Here is a 19,353-nt window from a genome sequence, read left to right as displayed (position 1 = left end):
GATGTTGATTTCTTGTTTTATTTTTTACCATTCCAGGAACCATCCATATTTACAGTGTATCCAGACATTTGATGACTCTGGGTCATTCAGCAAAGGTAAAACTGCAGTGGTATTGATAAACAGAAAAGAAAAGTATCTCAAACTTTCCTGTCAGTTTTTCTTGTCACCTTTGCACAGATTCCTGACCAGTGCCCAATTTCATGGGTATGCTTACCACCAAATTCTGCACTTGTGATCACCATTCTCCGCTAACTGTGCAAGTGCTGAAATACTGTGCTAGCTGTGTTAGCAAATAGTAACTAGTAACGTGGAGTACGCACGCGCACAAGCACACCTTTTCTGGTCTAATTCACCACCAGACCACAGGTCTTGTGTTCTCAGCAGCAGAGTGGGAGTTTGATGCCTGTTTAGGCACACGTGTGCCCTCGAGCAAGGCACTTAACTATAATTGTATAAATGGGTACATGTGAAGGCAGCATAGGCTGTATACTCCCCAGAGGGCTGTGATGGATTAAGGAATAAAATAAAATGGCCACTATTCGTTATCATTAATTATGATTATTTTGTCTATAAACCAAGGTTCTAGAGTTCCTTCTATGGGCTTGTATGTGTATGGAGAACTCTGTCCCCCTATTGTCCATTCGGTACCTCTCATGGCGGGCTACTCTCTACACTGCGGTGTGTCACTGCTACTACGACTGCAAGGCTTCACAGCAAGCCGAGGTAAGAATCTTAATCAAGTTCTTACTTTAAACATCAATCAATTGTTGTTGTCGGTCTCCCAATTTTGTCAACATGTTTGTTCTCTGATGCCAGTCAGAAGCTATACAACCTGTTACTGCTGTTAAAGACACTGGACACTATTGGTAATTGTCGAAGACTAGTCTTCACAGGTGGTGTATCTCAACATATGCATAAAATAACAAACCTGTGAAAATTTGAGCTAAATTGGTCGTCGAAGTTGCGAGATAATAATGAAAGAAAAAAAAACCTTGTCGTACGAAGTTGTGTGCTTTCAGATGCATGATTTTGAGACCTCAAATTCTAAATCTGAGGTCTGGATTCCTGGAAAATTACTTCTTTCTAAAAAACTACGTCACTTCAGAGGGAGCTGTTTCTCACAATGTTTTATACTATCAACCTCTCCCCATTACTCGTAATCAAGTAAGGTTTTATGATAATAATTACTCTGAGTAATTACCAATAGTGTCCACTGCCTTTAAGCCAGGGTTCACACCAATATAACCTGGGAAGTGGCAGAAATCAATTAACATTAATATACGTGGCCATATTCCAACGACCATAGCTCATGGCGCCGCATAGTAAGCCCTTGTAAATGGGTGAGATTTGAGTGGCGTCTTGAATGTCTGTATTGTAGGTGATTGTCTGATGTACCTTTTTTTGTATCTTTCTTGATAGTTTTGCCTGTAAAATCAATCTACGACCCTACCATTAACCATCACTTTAATGTTAAGCCATGCCCAGCTTGGGCTGCTTGTAAAATCAATCTACGACCCGACCATTAACCATCACTTTAATGTTAAGCCATGCCCAGCTTGGGCTGCTTGTAAAGGATAGCTGATGATGCTTATAAATATTTTTATTTTTGTAGAGCTTTGCTCGGCGTGCCTTGACTAAAGTCAATGAGTTGAGTCAATTAGAGAAGATCAGCTCGGCGCCACCTAGTGTCGAGATTGAGATCATCTTTAGACAGGTTGCTGTTAAGGTAGGTATAATCTATATAGGTCCCCTGTCTTTACCCTTGCAGATATTAAACATGGGCACTGGTTTTACAGTCCCAATAATTTCATTGGATACAATGATTTCATTGAATAAACGTGCTGTGAAGTTAGCTTTCCATATCGGTGTTATGATTTGTCCGAGGTGATGTAGTGTCAGCTTGTATTTTCGATAGTCTGCATGCAGCTTGTGAACATATTGTTGTGCACATCATGTAGTTTTGTCTGATTCACTATTTCATACATGTATGTGTACATGTACATGTGAATTGACTGCGAACCTCTGTGTGAAATGAATCAGAGGTCAATGGTACATTTGGCGTGACGTCAGATGTTCAGGTTATAGTTACCAGCTATTGCAGAAGCCTTCTGTTGGTACCACAAGGGAAACTAACTGGGTAAATTTTAGAATAATTTTGGGTGGATCAAAATGTTGTTTACTCAAGCAGGACTTAAACCAGCGACCTCTGACACATTAATCTGGAGGTCGCAGATTCAAGTCCCACTCCATTCAATTTTTGTCTTTGTATAACCAAAAACGTTTTTAAGTTATAACAAAAACTGAGAGAATTGTCAGATGAAATAGAAGCAAGTTTATGAATGATTGAGCTTATATGTTTTTATTTACTCTGCAGTTGGGCATAATGGTGTACAAACGGGCCGTTTTTGACACGAGGAAAAAACCCAAAGGCCTGCTCCGCCCTAAGACAAGAAGCAACCTGAAGGATGCCCAGTCGGTAAGTCAGAACTAATAGTAAAGGCCTAATGTGCGACCATGTGAGGGCGCTGTCCCCTGAAAAATTCAAAACTCAAAACACAGCTGGTTGTGAAAAACTAAACATTTTGCAAGCTAAACATTTTTAATTATTAAATGCTTAGGAAAAAGAAGATTGCTGCAAATTTATTTGATATTGAGTCAAAATATATTATAGTATCCTCACAAAACTCCCAACATTTATGCCTAGAGCCTTCTTGTTTAGAGCTATAACCTAATATGCTAAGCAGTGCTTGTACAAGCTAGATTCCTAAGCAGAATTGTGCTAGATTTCTGAGCAGAATTGGACATAACTTGTATCAACCTCGTTCCCAGGGGTGATCAATCTCACTGCGCCATTTTTCCCCATGAAAGAGTAGTGTCTTCTAAACAACGATAAGATGCACACAACCTGCTATTATCTCTAAGAAATCTAACAGTTGGGCCGAACCAGTTTTTTTATTTTAACTATTTTAAAGAACAGTAAACCTAAAATTTATCTATTAAATAGACCATTCAAGTCTTGCATATATTTGAACATTTGTGGTCCATCATACATTGCTTTCATGCATAATAAAGGAATCAAACTCAAACACACAGGTTCCAAAGTTCAAATACACTCAAGACTTGCACTTTCTTTTACAAATTATTCACATCTAAATGACAGTTTTTGATAAAAACTATTTTGATCATTATTGCTTTTTTTGTTTGATGAGACTGTTTATCTTTATGGGTTGATATTAATACTTAATGTTTGCCGTGCTGTGTTTATAAAAAAGATCCAAGCCCATGTACAACTTGCCAATTTGAGCACATCATGCTGTTTTTATCCACTACTCAAACCAATTTGTATTGTACTCATCCACTTAAAATTCACTTCAGCTGAAATTTACTTCTAAAAATAATTAGCATTCGAATATGGTTACAGAATGTGAATAATCAGGATAATTGGTGTGGGATGTTTTTTTTTGTTTTACTTGGAGAGATTTGTTTTTGAGGTGGCATGATATAATTCTTCCTACTTTAATGTGATTTCTGGTTTGTTACACCCTAAACATAAATCCAGCCAAAACTTTTCTTAAAAAGCAAGACAAGTCTGTAAAAGCCTGTACCTTGTGTAGCTAAGCCCTTGAACTTAATGAAATTTTCTAATTGTTGAGTATAGTCTAGTGGAAAGGGTTGAAGACTTACAGCATATTCATATTAGATCTGCCTTTGCTTCAACCAAGAGTAGACATACGTACCATGCAAAAAATAGGTTTGTTGTGACACCAAGAGTTTGGCATTTTTGTTGTTTTGTATTTTTTTCCCATATCACAGCTCCTAGAAATAGAACTGAATGTTTAAGTCTTCAAGTCCCAGAATTGAGATTTAAATTAAAAATGTGAAAGAGCTAATAGTTTGTATCAGAAACATGATCAAAACCACATGAAACTTTGTCTTGATATAATAAAGGCTGAATCTTTTAAAGAATAATCCCTAGCTGCACTCCGCATAATCAGCTTCAGACTGGCACCCCTGAACAAATATATTGACAAAAATGAATACTGCAAACATAGGGCTACATGTACCTAAATAATAATAATAATAATAACAATAGTAGGTTTTTATAACGCTTTATACACCATGTCTCAAAGCACTTCCACATTATTACCCCTGGTCACTAGGCCTTAAAGCATTCCTTAAACCATCTCAGCTCCCTGGGGAGTATACAGCCTGTGCCGCCAAATATGTAGCGCACTAAGCTAATCAATCACAAGAATCATCTCTGCACTCACAGGTACCCATTTACCCCTGTGTGGGGAGAAGCAATTATAGTTAAGTGTCTTGCTCAAGGACACAAGTGTCACGAACGGGATTCGAACCAACACTCTGCTTAAACACCAGAGCTTGAGTTCGGTGCTCTTATCCGCTCGGCCACGACACCCCACTGCTACATAGTGCCACTGGTAGAGCCCTGTCACTTTAGTCAGGAGGTTCTAGGCTCAGGTCTTACTCTAGTCAATTGTTTTTTTTTTAGTCTAAAATTATTCACAAATATTCACGTTGATGCAGTGAGACATGATCACTTGTTCAGAACATGTTGATAGAGGCTGAACAACAAGAAGTTTGCTGATTTTGCTTAATTTCATAAGCATTTATTCCAGTTATTGTCATCATGGTCATGGGCTTTATTTATTTGATGTGATTGGAGTGGATTTGCACCATCAAAGCATCATTAGAAATGTTACACATGCAGGGAATTATGTCATTGTATGTCTGAAATACCTTTCTCAAACAAGATTTAAAATAACATGAGTTCAAAGAGCCAGCAGTTTTTTCTCTCAAATTTTCCATAACAGTCTTTTGCACACTTCCTTGACAACTACTTGAATAACCAAAACTAAAAACACATCTCTGTGCTCACCTGAGGTACACGTCTCTGTTTGTATTTAACAACAGAATCTGATTTTAATAGTTGTGCAGTAAAAACTAACTTACTTCACCCACTTAACGTCAAGAATTGTATTTCCTTTAAATTCAGAGCATATCTTTGATTTTTATCCATAATAGTTTATCCATAATAGTGCCTTAAACACCCAGAAGGGTGGATACGTGTGCATTACAAGTCTTATTGTAATTATTATTATTATTATTAATTGACAGCTCACCAATGCTGATCAATCCACTTATTTTTGTAAATTACTTTACACTTACCTGTGTAAAACACTGAATATTCAGTACTTTTCCGAGTTCTGTGAAAAAAATCCACTGCAATTAACTTGGGTTGGATTTGAACCCACAAGCTTTGCTATTCTAGAGCAGATACATCAACTAGACAACCCAGATTGTCCGAACTAGAGGCAGTTTGAATCCTTAGCAGCGGGTCCCACAACAATTTAATAGATGTTACATTTGCATCAGGGATAATATTTGGTTTTACCCTTACATCAATGTGTGTTAACACTGTATATACTGTGAATTCTTTCACAGGACTCGGTAAAGTGCTGAGTATACAGTGCTTAACACTTATCGCTGTATTGAAAGGTATAGCCATATAATATTCTTTATCACCGATGCAAATTTAACATCTTACACTTTCACTCACCATTCACATGCACCGTGTCGTCAACACCAATCACTCCCATCTTTCACACACTCTAACACCTACTAAATATAAAAAATATCCCTAAACCACCCTCCCGAAACATCTTTGTGCTGTGCCTGGCCTTTACACCACAGTGTGTCAATTTTTGTTAAACAATAAAAAACACACATTGTTAATTGAATGAATCTCATACATGCAAACTCAGCCGACGGAATGCCGCACAGTGACCATTATAGCCAGTGACGGCCGTCTTATCTGGCACAAAAGCTCCAAACAGAGACTCGATGATCTTGTGAAAAAACAAGGAAGTGTGAGTAGCCTCCTCCCAAACCCTCCTCCTCGATCTTCTGTGACCTCTCCATCATGACCTTTACCCTTTGACCTTTTCCTCTGCAGGTTTATGGCAAATTTAAAAATCTCAACAAACTGTCTCGTCTTTATTAGTAAAGACTTCAGGCCTCGAAATTTGACAAACTCTCATGTGGTTAAAAGGTTGAGTTGACCAAACTCGTCCAACTCTATTCAGAAACCAATGGATACATGAAACGAAATAACTTACCCTTTTTATAAACTGTTCAACCAACAAAATGCACCAGGATGAATGAAGAAGATTCAGAAAGTCCTTGAATGTACAGGCCTCGAATGAACCCACGGCACCCACAGCAATTGCAGTGGTGCCCTTTGCTTTTGTTGCGAGACCCTTCAAGTTCCAATATGAATTAACATTTTCCTCATAGAAGTGCCCCTTACCGGATGAAACTTGCTGTGCCCCTTCATGAAGGAAATTCAAGCCCTGAGACTTCCTATGATTGTGGTATTTTCTATGAAAGCAACGTTACCTTTTTTGAAAGATACAGGCCTGGAATTACAACTCAGAGATGGCAAGGCCATGTACATTTTGCAAGTGGTGCACTTCCACTGAAAAAATCTATGGGAAATGTTTGAAGGGGCACATAGGCCAAGACTAGGGGCAACTGAGGCTGTGGTCTCTATGGCTTCTGTGTGATTTAGACATTAAAGATATTACAGTTTACAATGCCCACTGCCAATTTCCTTTAAAAAAAAATATGCTTGCATTGTTTTTTTCTCTTAAGTAACCCAAATTCTAAGTTTTGAGCTACACAGATATTCACTTAAGTGCATGTATAACGGACAAAGGCCATATCCGAATTGGTGGCTACAGCTATTGCTACTGCTGTTGCTAAGGGTGTTGCTAAGGATGTCCTATACTTCAACGCATGATGACACGGCTATCCAGCCATAGCGGTAGCCGCTAATTCGGGCACAGCCAAATTTCATGAGGCAACTGCTATTAATTCATAAATAAAAACACAACTGAAAAGTATTGGCTTTTTACGCATGGGTCATTAGTGGTCTGACTGACCTCACCGATTGACCTGATGACCCTATGTCACATGATCATTTACTGACCAATCAATGAAAATACATGAATACCACATGATCATTCACTGACCAATCAATGGAATTACATGTTAATAAACAGGTTGTTTGAATGCATGAAATTGCAAGGAATATTATTTAGTGCATGTTGATCAGTTTTTTCATTGACAGCTCTACTGTATAAATTCAAGTCTCATTTTATTTATTAAATGTTTACACATTTTATGACATCTATTGTATTTGATTAATGATCTAAAATACTTTTATGCTTTGAACCCATAGACCAATCCACTAGGCTCCGCCAATGGCACACGTGTCAGCAAGAACATGTGAGCCTCTCCAATGCCATTCTGCACAACTCTGCGGCACAAGCCAAGCATACGCTCACAGACTTAATTTGTCAGATTTTTGGTTGCGCAATGGGTTGTGATTGGTCAATACCCAAAGGGGTTGAGCTTAATGGATCGGTCTATTTGGGGTTGGAGCTAGAGTGTAAGAAGGGCTCTAGAAGGTAATTTTTAAATAGAAGGTTTCCTCAATTTATGAAACTGGAGTAAACATATCATGTCTCTAACCTTGTTGTTGCCTAAATGTTCCAATTATATTAAACTTGTATTGTTTTTAAAATGTAAGTGTAGCCATCAGCAATCTAGTACTTGATCCCTCTTAATCCCATCTGTCTAATCTTACAGCTACCGTGGCCTCGTACTGCCGTGGAGAAACTCCTGTCCGACATGTTCGAGGGCAGCGCTGCTCAGTTCATGGCAATCATTGAGACTTTAGCGGACAGTACCCGCCGGACGTTACTGACCAGCCCTGCGGCTCCGGACACTGAGGACCACATTCTGGACACGTACACTGAACTGTTCTTTGCTGGTCTGGAGATTATTTCAGGTATTAACCCATTTCACCTGACGTCATCATCAGAATAATCTTGGATGCGCCATTTTGGTGGTCAATGTCAACGTGTGTTATTCAGTGAAGTGCGCATTTTTTGGTGACGCAGCGTTTACACGTAAGCCTCTTGACCACCAACATGGTGAGCGTGGCATCAGTCGCTGCGTGTGACGCGCGTGCAAGGGGTCAATAGTCAGAAAAAGGTTCTAAAAATTGCAATCTGTTGAATTCTGCCTATCTACGATGTCAATACTTCATTTGTGCCAGGAGAACCATAATGCCAACGTATATTTGGTTTGCAGTAACACCTTGTGTGTGTCTACTTACCAGGTAGAGTTTGCCAGCGTAACCATACCTCGTTTCCCAGGGTCGATCGGTCTCGCCGCGCCATTTTTTTTTCCCCGGCATGCCTTGCTGGCTCATGACCCTTGGATCCACTGTACACACGCTCAATCAAGTAGGGTAACCCGCAAAAGAGCCCTCTCATTCTTCTTCGATCTTGTGATGTGTCTAACTGTACGCAGTTTTGGGTGACCATGTAAAAACATGAAGCATTATAAATGGAACCGGATAAAAATAGTTGCAATTTCCCAAGCAATTTTGACAAGCACTCATGCAAAGTAGTCGCCCTGGTAGCCAATTAGCGTACTTTGTCAGTACATCCCTACAAGGGGTTATTGACGAGAGATATCATTACGATGCCCTGTCCATGGTAGCCAGGCTTATTAATGTACACCACAAAATCTTTTAGAAAAAATAAAATTAACTTTTGTTTGTTGATCGTTTGTTTTCTAGGAGGGGGAGGGCACAACCCACGAGGCCCCCACACAGCCACCGATATCAGCCTAGGAGGGGTCACACCTGATAAAAAGAGCCTGATGGATCAAGCTGCCCAGTCTAAGGATGGCATACCCATCGGTGCTATCGTCAAGTTTGTCAAATGGGCATATAACTTTGAACAGTGGGAGGTGTACGAGACTCTTGTGGAAATGGTCCTGGAATATCTGAAGGTACATACTGTTTGAATACTGCTCTATCTTTATTGAAATGACGTTTACAGCACTTTTTTTACGAACAATTTTGAGAAGTGAGAAAATAAAATTAGCTGACTGCAAACTGCTTACCAACCAATGGTATAAATGAAAAAAATAGTTGGTTGGTCTGGAGGTGTCTTTTCTACAGTTTCTCCAAACTCAGACAAACAGTCGGTCTGCGGTTTCCTAGTGCCTTAATGCCCTGTAAAATCATGTCGGAAATGGAGTGATTAGGAAGATTTAGTGTAGTTCTTGTTTCACCTATATGTTGAACACCACAAACTTTGCAAGATAGATGAGATAAGTGGTGGTGCAGGTGACTTGATCCCTCGGTATATGTGTGGTGAGAACTGGCTGTAGACAGAAGGATCTTATTATTGTGGTGGTGGAGAGGACAAACATTAAAAAATACATGGCATAACTTTCTTTGTTAAGCGTCAAAGAATTTAATAATTCTTTAAAGCCTGAAATTCTCCATGCTACATATCTCTGTATTTGATTTGACTGCAGGGTCAGAATGATCAGCGCTACACCGCTGAGATGAAGAGTCTTGAGATCCTACAAGCCATGGATCCTCTCAACCCAGCCAGGAAGTCTAAGAAACCTTATTCACATGCTGAAGATAGTAGCATTGCTGATGGGCCATCGCAACCACTGCCACGCTCACAGAGTAAGTAGAGTCACATCGACTGTATCAGCTTAATCTCAACAATTAACCAAAATAGTATTAGCTGGTTCTTGAAAACTTATTATAACAATATTTTTTATGGGAAAAAATGGTCACTTCAAGGTGAGAGCTACACTTAACTGATTTGGGCTGTCGACCTAATTCAACCCCCAGGGGCACATTGCCATCTACCCCTGGGGATCAAACAGGGTCACCCCCTAGTCATAGTCCGTGTAAGAATGCAGGCATGGTTTTTAGGTGTTCGGGCCAACAGCCCGAAACACCTCTTATTTTTGTTCGGTTTTTTTTTTTTATTGATACTTCTTCTTCTTCTTCTTCTTCTTCTTCTTCTTCTTCTTCTGTACGTCCCTTGTCCCCCTACAAAAACATCTTTCCAAACATCGTATGAACTTGAAACTTCACACATAGTTAGATATTTATTAGGAGAAGAAACCGTGTGAGTTACGTTATGATGACGTCATCAATTCTTGAGTTATGAATATTCAAAGTTTATTAATTCAAAAAATCATAACTTTTGATCTACATGAGGGATTTTTACAATCGAAACATCATCGGAATCGTCATTGAAAACTCCGTAAACGCCCCACAGACATGACCCCATTTTGATGTTGTCTTCCGGCTCAAAAGAGAGGTTGAAAATTTCAAAATTCACGTCTAAAGAACAACGTAAATCCCCATTGGTATGTGCATAAACATTGCACGTGTATTAGCGGTGCAGCAGAGCACGCTCCAGTGATCGTCCATTCTGCTTATTAGCGGCGATTGTCCGCTAAAAAAATCACACTTCCCAAGCACATATAAAGTTGAAACTTCACACATAGTTAGATATGTATAAGGAGAAGAAACCGTTTGAGTTATGTCACGATGACGTCATCAATTCTTGAGTTATGAATTTTCAAAGTTTATTATTTTAAAAAATCATAACTTTTGATCTACGTGATGGGTTGTTACAATCGACACATCATCGGAAAGTTCGTTAAAAATTCCGTAAATGCCTCGCAGACGTGATCCCATTTTGTGCGTAACACTTGTGGCGTACACGTGTAGTGTATTAGGCATAATTTATTTGGTGGCATGCTGCCAAGTTTGTTGTACTCTGTGCCATAGCGTGATATGCATAGAGCTATATAGCTATGCAGAACGCTGCGAAAACGATTTCATTTCAATCTTCAGCGTCAAATTGTTCAAATGTTACCCTTCTGATGGCTTAGTGGTCAATGTGGAATTGAAGACGAAGTTTCGCTGAGATGGCCACCTACTTCAGTGATTCATGGGACTTTTAATTATGTGAGAAAACAACAGTACAAAATGACGAACATTGGTCATGTTTTGGTTAAACACCGAGAAGAATAGAGACGTTACATCGATCGACCACTCCCCCCGGGTGAAGGGCGTTTTGGGCCCACGGAATTCACGTCAGTATTACGATATCTATTACTTCTTGAACTTAGCATAATCATCAATTGTTTTGATTATTTGTTAAAACAACTATCCAAGTTATTTTGAGTTAAATATTTTGAAGAAAAAAAATCTCTGAAATAACATAAGCCCTTTCAAACTTTCTCTAGTAGGAAAGGACGTTACGTAAACTAATCTATTTCTACCTCCATGCACAGACATGGATGTTACAATACAAAACACTCAAAGAAAACAGAATGGTTAAAGCATAAGGCCCAAGCAATTAGGAGTGGTCTTGCTAAAATAAACTGCCGGATTAAACAAAACTTTAGTACAAACAAATCAATAAAACAATCCAGATTTTCATCTTCTTCTTCTCTTCGTCCCTTGTCCTCGAACAAAAGCACACTTCCCAAACTCGCATGAACTTGAAACTTCGCACATAGTTAGATATGCATTAGGAGTGGAATAATGTGTTAGTTAGGTCATGACGTCATCCATTCTTGAGTAATAAAGATTCAAATTATTATTTCAAAAAATCATTATTTTTGATCCACGTTTTTTTTTTAACTTTTTTTTTTAAAAATATTATCAATAGAGCGCGAAAAAGCTTCATGAAGAATAGTCTTCGTTCAAGGCGGTTAAAACATACATGCCCCTTACAGTCTTTTCTTCAGTCGTCAGTCAATATTTCCTAAGTTCATATTTCCTAAACTACATAAGCTATTTTGACAATCTGTACATCATATGAAAGGGCTTTACGTACTTGACAGAAATGGATATGTTGGTGAACTTTCGTTGACCTTTTGACCTGTTTAAACGGGAAGTGACTGTGAAATGATTTGAAAGGGCGTGGTTTATTGTCTTTTAGGTCGAAATGAACATCCTTTGATGCTTTACCATCACACCATACAAGTCTGGCAAAGGTCTGGTTTAAAACAAATATTACCGATGACGTCACCAAACATACACTTTTACTAGATGACGTAATCATGTGGTTTTGACAGTTTTTGTAATTTGAATCTATTATTACAAATCTTGAGAACAAAGCAAGGTGTAATATTTGTTTTTTAATCCAGGTTTTTACTCCCGGAAACCGAACACCTTGAGTTTGTTCACAAACTCTCAATCTCTAGTTTATATATTTTTTGTATGCAAGTTCGCCCAAAACAAGACTAAAAGCCACTCTAGGTAAAGGGCTACAAGGAAAAAAACAGAGAAATGCAGAAACTCAGTGGAGCTGAAGGTAGGAATTGATATTCCTCCTAAAAGATGACAGTTCATAGGTAAGGGGAAACATGCACCAGGCAATGATATCCAAAGAGATGCAGTACGAGTGGGTATCACCCACTAGGGGCATGACTGCTAGAGCAGAATGCAATACCTTTTTAACCTGTTACAAAGCCTTTGAGAGACTTTGCCAATGTCGGAGCGTCAGGCCGTCAACTGTTTTTTAAATCAAACAAACAATATTGTTATGAAACTTGTTGCAATATGTAGGGTTCAAAACCCATAGCCAATTGCTTGTGTCTCATTCTATTGATAAATGAATTGTTGTTGTTTATTTGTTGTTGTTTACAGCTCCTCAGCAGCGTTCCGCTTTACCACTGAATGATGACATGGTGCAACTGGCAGAGGTGCTCTATTCATGCGCTAAAGACCCAATGGCAGTAAGTCATTACTATTATTATTATTATCCTCAGTAAACACTGGTTGAAGAAAAACAACAAAAGCAATGAAATGCAATTTCAGGCGTCTCAAAGTGCTCTTTAATTATTTTTTTTTGAAGACAGGTCTTTGTTGTTTAGTTATGAGACCCATTTGTAAAGATTTTTCTAGGCATGGAACCAAAAATGCGAACACAGCTTTATACATTTGATTGTTTCATAGGAATCTGTTGATAGAGACATGGTAGCTGACGCAACACTCTTCCTTTGGAATCGTTGCAAGTCCGTCTTCCAGAAGGTTCAGACCGGAGCATCAGACAGTGTGAAGTACCTGCAGAAGATTGATCAGCCTAATAAAGTGAGTAGACTGAAGAGAAACATTGTCAGTGTCTTTATGGTAATTGACCAAAACATTGCAGCAGCACTAAAGATGTATTTGTTGTTTAATTTTTTTGTTAACAGTTTTATTCTTTTATTCTTTTATTCCTATATAAATGTAAATGTATACAATCAAACTAACATGTGAAAATTTAATTTTCTGAAGGTGGTATTGTTTGTAAGATGTTGCAAAAATCTGGAGCGAATATGTCCACGCAGGAAGAATAATACCTAATAGAAACACACAATCTCAGATAATAATTTTAAGGGCATGAAACTGATATCTTTTTACAACCACATTACTTCAAAGTGAAATGGTTTTCAAGATGCTTTATACTATTCAGAAGCTATAGAAGAGTTTGCGGTAACACCATGTAATTACAATCTCTAAATAAGTTGGGGTGGTTCTGAAAAGAACCGTTGGGTTAACTCGACGTTTCGATCAGTATGCTCTGATCGTCTTCTGAGTCTTCCAACTCATTTAGAGATTGTTATTACATGGTGTTACCGCAAACTCTTCTATATCTTATCTCCACCATGCAAAGTTTCAAATCCTACCTATTCAGAAGCTGCCGGAGGTTTCTAATCGAGAAAACATTTATGTTAAGAGTGATTACCAAAACGAATACATGAAATGGAGTTGTTTTTTAGCTGTCTTATAATGCTGAACCTTTCGGTTTGTTTGATTTGTTTAGTGGGTTCACATCCTAAGCATTGTCCACGAGGTGATGTACTGGTGTGGGATTAGCACCATGGACTCTGGAGTGACGGCTGAGGTTGCCATCCGTCTGGCTCTAGTCCTGGAGAACAACGCTGCTAATGAGCCTGACACAGGTACTGTTTAAAGTTTAAAGGCACTGGACACTGTTGGTAATTACTAAAAATAATTGTTAACATAAAAGCTTACTTGGTGACGAGCAATGGAGAGCTGTTGATAGTATAAAACATTGTAAGAAACGGCTCTCTCTTAAGCAACATAGGTTTTGAGGAAGAGGTAATTTCTCTCTCAAATATTAAAATACTTTTAAATTTGTGCAACAAGGGTGTGTTTTCTTTTTATTATTCTCTTGGATTTGTGTTGACCAATTGAGTCAAAGCTTTCACAGATTTTGTATTTTATGCATATGTTGGGACACAGCAAGCGAAAATACTGATCTTTGACGATTACCAAAGGTGTCCAGTGCCTTTAAAGAAATTAAAGACATTCATATCTTGACCTCCACCAGAAACTAATGTTAAAATCTTGTTAAAAAGTATACCTTTGGTTTTTTGAACAGTTCGATTGTTTTAGTCCTATATAGATGTAGTAGAAGTAGAGTTGTATGAACCCTATCCCCTGATATTTTTCATTTTGTAGGAAAGTTGAAGATGAAGGCAATGAGTGGTGAGACTGGTTCCGGTGGAAGGCAATCAACAGAGGCTGATAACCAGTCTGTTTCTACTCTCCAGAAAGGTAACTTATATAGCTTACAAATAAATTAAAAGCATTTTTATTAAAAGAACAATCAATTTGATTTTGCCCTTTGCATGGATCCGCCACGTGTGTATAAGGCCACGACTTCATACTTCGTTTGTTTACATGAATCAAAGCGTACATCACCTCTAATACAGACCCTGCATTGGCTACTAGTTTTGCAAAGAATCAAATACAAGAATGCAGTACTTACATGTAAATTATTATCTGACCAAGCTCCAACTTATCTTTGTAATCTACTCCACACTCATCAGTCTTTGTATAATTTAAGATCCACTTCTGCTGTTGTATTGAATACCCCATGATCTAAGACAAATGTGTATCATCATCCACTTATTATTTCTGCAGATGCCACCCCAGTCCCCAAGTCCCCGGCCAAATCACAAGGAGCCAGCGAGGGCGGACGTGATACGACGACGGGCCTGGGTCGAACCAGCACGTCTCTCTACACGGCCTCCATCTTGAAGCTGGGCGGCAGGGAGCAACTCTTAGCCGCTCGGGAGATACTAGAGCGAGCTCTTCAGGGGATGTCTAACGCCAGGCAGATTGTGGCGCTTACAGATGGGAAGTCTATTGCTGATGTCAGCTGGGTTAAGGTATGGATTCTTTAAAGCACACTTCGCATAGTTCATCTTAGATATTGAGGCCCAAATTATAGAGCTGCTTAAACGCAAAAAGTAGCTACGCACTAAAAAAAATTGCGTCTTGCCAAAATCAGTTGAAAGTTGGAGCAAATTTGATATTAAAGGCAGGGTGAACTTTTGGAATTTACTATAAAATCTTACTTGATAAAAAGCACTGAAGAGCTATTGATATTATAAAACATTGTTATAGAAACCTTCCCCTTTGAAGGAATTTAGTTTCAGAGAAAGAGATAATTTTTCACCCCAAAATTTGAATCTGAGAAAGGCTTCAGGCATGAAGCCTTTCATTGTAATTTTTTTCCCTGCAACTTTGATAACCAATTTGGCCCATTTTTTGTTCTTATAGTTTGTTATTTTATGCACATGTTACACTAAAGTGAGGATACTAGTCTTTGACAGTAATACCCTACTTTCAAAGTACCGTCTTAAAACATGCAATTTTTGTGTTATTTTACAAACTTAAAGTCTTTTCCTAAATAGGACACCACATCTACAAAGTCTTCAAAAAATACCGGCGTTCTTGACGCGGCCGATAAAGACACAACAACCGAGAAAGCTGTTGATAATCCAGAGGGGGTTCACAACACGATCATGGATCTCCATCTTGAGTTGCTGTACATGTACCACAGAGTGTGCATCAAACTGGCTAACTCATTAAACGGCGGTAGTGTGAAGACCAAGGCGGCGTCCAGCAAAGGACAGAAGAGTAGAGCCACAAGTGAGCCGCAACTGGTATGTATTGGAAGAGAGGGCTAGGAAATCAGTTTCCCGGGGTGTCGTGTCTGAGCAGATAAGACCCCTGAACTCAAGCTCTGGTGTCTTTGTTCAGCAGAGTGTGGGTTTGAGTTCTGGTTATGACATTTGTGTCCCTGAGCTACACACTTTACTGTAATTGCCGTAACTTCTCTCCACCCAGGGGTAAATGTGTATCTTTTAGGGCAAAGATGGTTCTGGTAATTAATTTAGCTCGGTAGCGCAAATTTGTTGCACATACTGTATACTCCCCAGGGAGCTGAGATGGTTTAGGATTGAACTAAATGTGATTGTGACACATAGTTTGATGATTCTAAAATCATCTTTTTTCCTGAACATTTTTTCTCTCTCTGATTTGAACGTTTAGATTCAGCGAGGTGATGGGCACATCGTCCACATCGACACCCATGAAGAGCTTCTCTCTAGCTGTGGTAAGAACATGGTCTCTAAAGCTCTGTTCCTCATGCAGAGGGCTTTATCCATGACCAAGTCTGGCACCCCGACTCAAGCACAGTCAGAATATTTACAGGTTTGTTATTTTTTGTTTGTTTTCGACCACATAATTCAGGTCCAAAATACTGCTTAACAAATTTCTTTGCTAAGCAAAAATTGATTGGGGCACAAGCCAAAACGATGTAAACTTAATGTTATTTCTGTTGGCAACGTGATTCTGCTTGGCAAGTTTTTGTGCTTACAGGCTTTATGAAATTGGGCCCTGATCTTGGCCTTGGTGCCCCTTCAAAAGTTTCCTTTTGACTCTTCCAATTGAAGTGCCTCTTTCAAAATGAAAATGGTCTTGACCTCAAGGGTGAATCCAGGCTTTCATTCCTATGGTAACTCCTCGTCTGTTTTATTTTAACCCAATTATTCTTTATCATCAGGACGCTATTAGTCAGGTGACCAAAGCTCAAGACCAGGAGTTCAAACTGTTCAGTAACAATGCTCCCCAGAAGCAGGGCCGGTCAACCAGTGTCCGTGAGTCAGGCGTCCCACCAGCTCCCTTGCTCCTCAGCCGCACAGACACTACCATGGTGTTCAGACCAGGACCTTTCAAACCAAAACAAAAGGTAAGTTCAGAACTTCTCTAAGAACGGTTTGGTGTACAGGTTACTCACCTTCCACCTTAAAGACCCTGGGTCTAATCACGTCGGGGGCACTATGTGGATTGAGTTTTCAGTCCCTGCCTGGCCCAATTTCATGGCTCTGCTTACCGTAAGCAAGGAATCGGCGCTTATGGAAGCAGAAATTCTGTGCTTACGGCAAGCATATTTCACGGGTAAACGGGTAATTTTGGCTTCTGCGTATGCGTACTCAGCGTTACCAGGCATTCTACACTTACAAGGCTAGCGCAGAAATTCAGCGCTTGCACGTAAGTGGGGAATTGTGATCGTAAGCGCAGAATTGGACTGTTGCTGAGGGTGTTGTTAAGGACGCCTCCTTACTCCACACTTCAGGGCATGATGACCTGAGAATCTAGCAGAGCTGTCAACTCCTGATTCTGTAGAAGGTTCCTTGAAAATAAACCAAACTTTCCATGTTACGATGAACAAATTCGAAAACGTCCCTGAAACTTTGGCCCTATCATGTGAATGTAATTCTAAATATCTCCCTAATTGTTGTACAAAGTCTCCTTGATTGCAAGATGCAAATGTTGGCAGCTCTAGATCTCTTTCCGTAGCTGCAGCCGCCATTTCGGACACAGTCTTATATTTCTACTCTATAAATGTTTGATTGTCTTGTGGTTATAATCTAGGTGGCGTGGTACAGGTTGTTTGGCAGACTTGCTAGTGGTAGCAACGTTAAGGTCAGGTTGAATGACTACTTCTTACCTGGCACTGGTGAAGAGGTAAGACTGTTTTATCTATCAAGTGAGGTTCGTGATTTAATCTCTCGGATGAGTTGTAGTGGTATATGAAATTAAAAAAACTAAAAGTGTTAAAGGCAAAGCATACCTTCCACGCAGAAAGAATAATCCGTAATTGGTATATACACAATCCGGTGACCTGTTTATGCATGGTAGAATAAAATATTAAATGAGTACAGTGAATTATTAACGCCAAATACTAGCCTGAACAGGTCCTTACAAATTTACCTTTGACCTTCAATTAATTTTACACAAAGATTCACAGTCTTTTCACACGTGAATAAAACAATACTACATGATTTTCACAACAGTATGCACACTTACCCTGCATGTAGACGGTCTGAAGTCCATGCTCACTACATTACCTCGGACCAATCATAACACGAATATGAAAAGCACACATCACAGCACGTTTATCCAATGAAATCATTGTATCCATTGAAATCATTAGGCCTGTAAGGCCAGTGTCTGATTTTATCCTTGCGGATGAAGACAGGGGACCAGTCTAAGATTCACTGAGAAAAGTTGTACTCATTTCATTCATTTATCAAATGAGACCTTGGCTGATGATGTGTTGGTATTTTACTTCTAGGTTCCGGCGTACGATTGCGAGCTTCACGTCTCTGGTCTCCAGACTAACGAGAAGTACGTCTTTGCTGTAGCTGCTTACACGGCCAATGGAACCCTGATTGGTGATAGCATCGGAGATACGACTAAGTCTATCCTGGCATCCCACCCCCTTCCAATACTAATGACATGGGCATTCCTTAGTCAGGTAGGTGCTACTGAGTCATTACAGGTTTTTGATACTTTTTGTACGACACAAAACAAAACAGTCCACAGATTTACATTAAACTTACACGGTTTGAAGATAATGATAGTAGAAAGCTTAAAATATTACTTGCTGTAGTTTTTGAGAAATGAGTAAAACAATTTCACAAAAATAATGTTCATCTCAGTAAGACGAAAACTATTTTAGCATGTACAACAGAATACACGACTCTCCTGAAAACATTGCTTTGTGATTTTCACTTTTTGTTGTTGAAAAACTTGTTCAGCTCAGCTGGTGGAGCACCAGCACTTTAAACCGGAGGTCGTTGGTTCAAGTCCCCCTGTAGTCAAATTTTCGTTGTTCAACCCAAAAGCATTTGAAAATTTGCCCAGTCAGTTTCCCTTGTGGTTCTTTTGGAACACTCTTCCAAATCACATCAAGGATGCTCAGACTATTCATATTTTCAAGGAAACTGCTCAAATAATTTGTCAACAAGTGTATTGTTATTAATTTCATGTAACTGTCTTGAGCACCTTTGAATTTTTATTTTTATTTTAGTGCTATATAAATGTCTTTTAAATGTCTTCTGATTGATATAATCTTTTTTGTTCTTAACAGGCTGCATATCAAGTGGGATGCTACCCTATAGGTCTGACTGCAAGTAGAGTACTATGGGATCACTTTGTAGCTCCAGTACCACCTCCTGAATCTGATATTGAGCTGAAGACCGCAAGAGAAGACTTCCGTCTTACTCTCAGAAAGTAAGTCCAACCCTTCCTGATGCTTCGTTTTGAAAGAGCAA

At 39.1% G+C, this 19,353-nt stretch overlaps 1 protein-coding gene across 2 annotated transcripts in view; it reads left to right on the top strand.

Moving 5' to 3' along the window:
* LOC139954116 (cilia- and flagella-associated protein 54-like) overlaps window positions 1–19,353 on the top strand; it is a 56,225-nt gene that overhangs the window by 4,470 nt on the left and 32,402 nt on the right. The window contains exons 5-23 of one of the 2 annotated variants that reach the window (XM_071953779.1): window positions 37–95; window positions 580–723; window positions 1,613–1,726; window positions 2,375–2,476; window positions 5,787–5,891; window positions 7,675–7,876; window positions 8,675–8,889; window positions 9,424–9,583; window positions 12,581–12,669; window positions 12,890–13,024; window positions 13,740–13,878; window positions 14,402–14,497; window positions 14,867–15,114; window positions 15,643–15,894; window positions 16,283–16,444; window positions 16,797–16,982; window positions 17,669–17,761; window positions 18,372–18,554; window positions 19,170–19,312. In XM_071953779.1, the coding sequence (XP_071809880.1) occupies window positions 37–95; window positions 580–723; window positions 1,613–1,726; window positions 2,375–2,476; window positions 5,787–5,891; window positions 7,675–7,876; window positions 8,675–8,889; window positions 9,424–9,583; window positions 12,581–12,669; window positions 12,890–13,024; window positions 13,740–13,878; window positions 14,402–14,497; window positions 14,867–15,114; window positions 15,643–15,894; window positions 16,283–16,444; window positions 16,797–16,982; window positions 17,669–17,761; window positions 18,372–18,554; window positions 19,170–19,312 (2,827 nt within the window). The remainder of the gene's footprint in view (window positions 1–36; window positions 96–579; window positions 724–1,612; window positions 1,727–2,374; window positions 2,477–5,786; window positions 5,892–7,674; window positions 7,877–8,674; window positions 8,890–9,423; window positions 9,584–12,580; window positions 12,670–12,889; window positions 13,025–13,739; window positions 13,879–14,401; window positions 14,498–14,866; window positions 15,115–15,642; window positions 15,895–16,282; window positions 16,445–16,796; window positions 16,983–17,668; window positions 17,762–18,371; window positions 18,555–19,169; window positions 19,313–19,353) is intronic. The other variant, XM_071953780.1, reaches the window with a different exon arrangement.

The sequence above is a fragment of the Asterias amurensis genome, chromosome 2 (assembly GCF_032118995.1).
Source record: "Asterias amurensis chromosome 2, ASM3211899v1".
Lineage (NCBI taxonomy): Eukaryota > Metazoa > Echinodermata > Asteroidea > Forcipulatida > Asteriidae > Asterias > Asterias amurensis.
The sequence above is the reverse complement of the archived record's forward strand: the minus strand, read 5'-3'. Positions and strand labels throughout refer to the sequence as shown.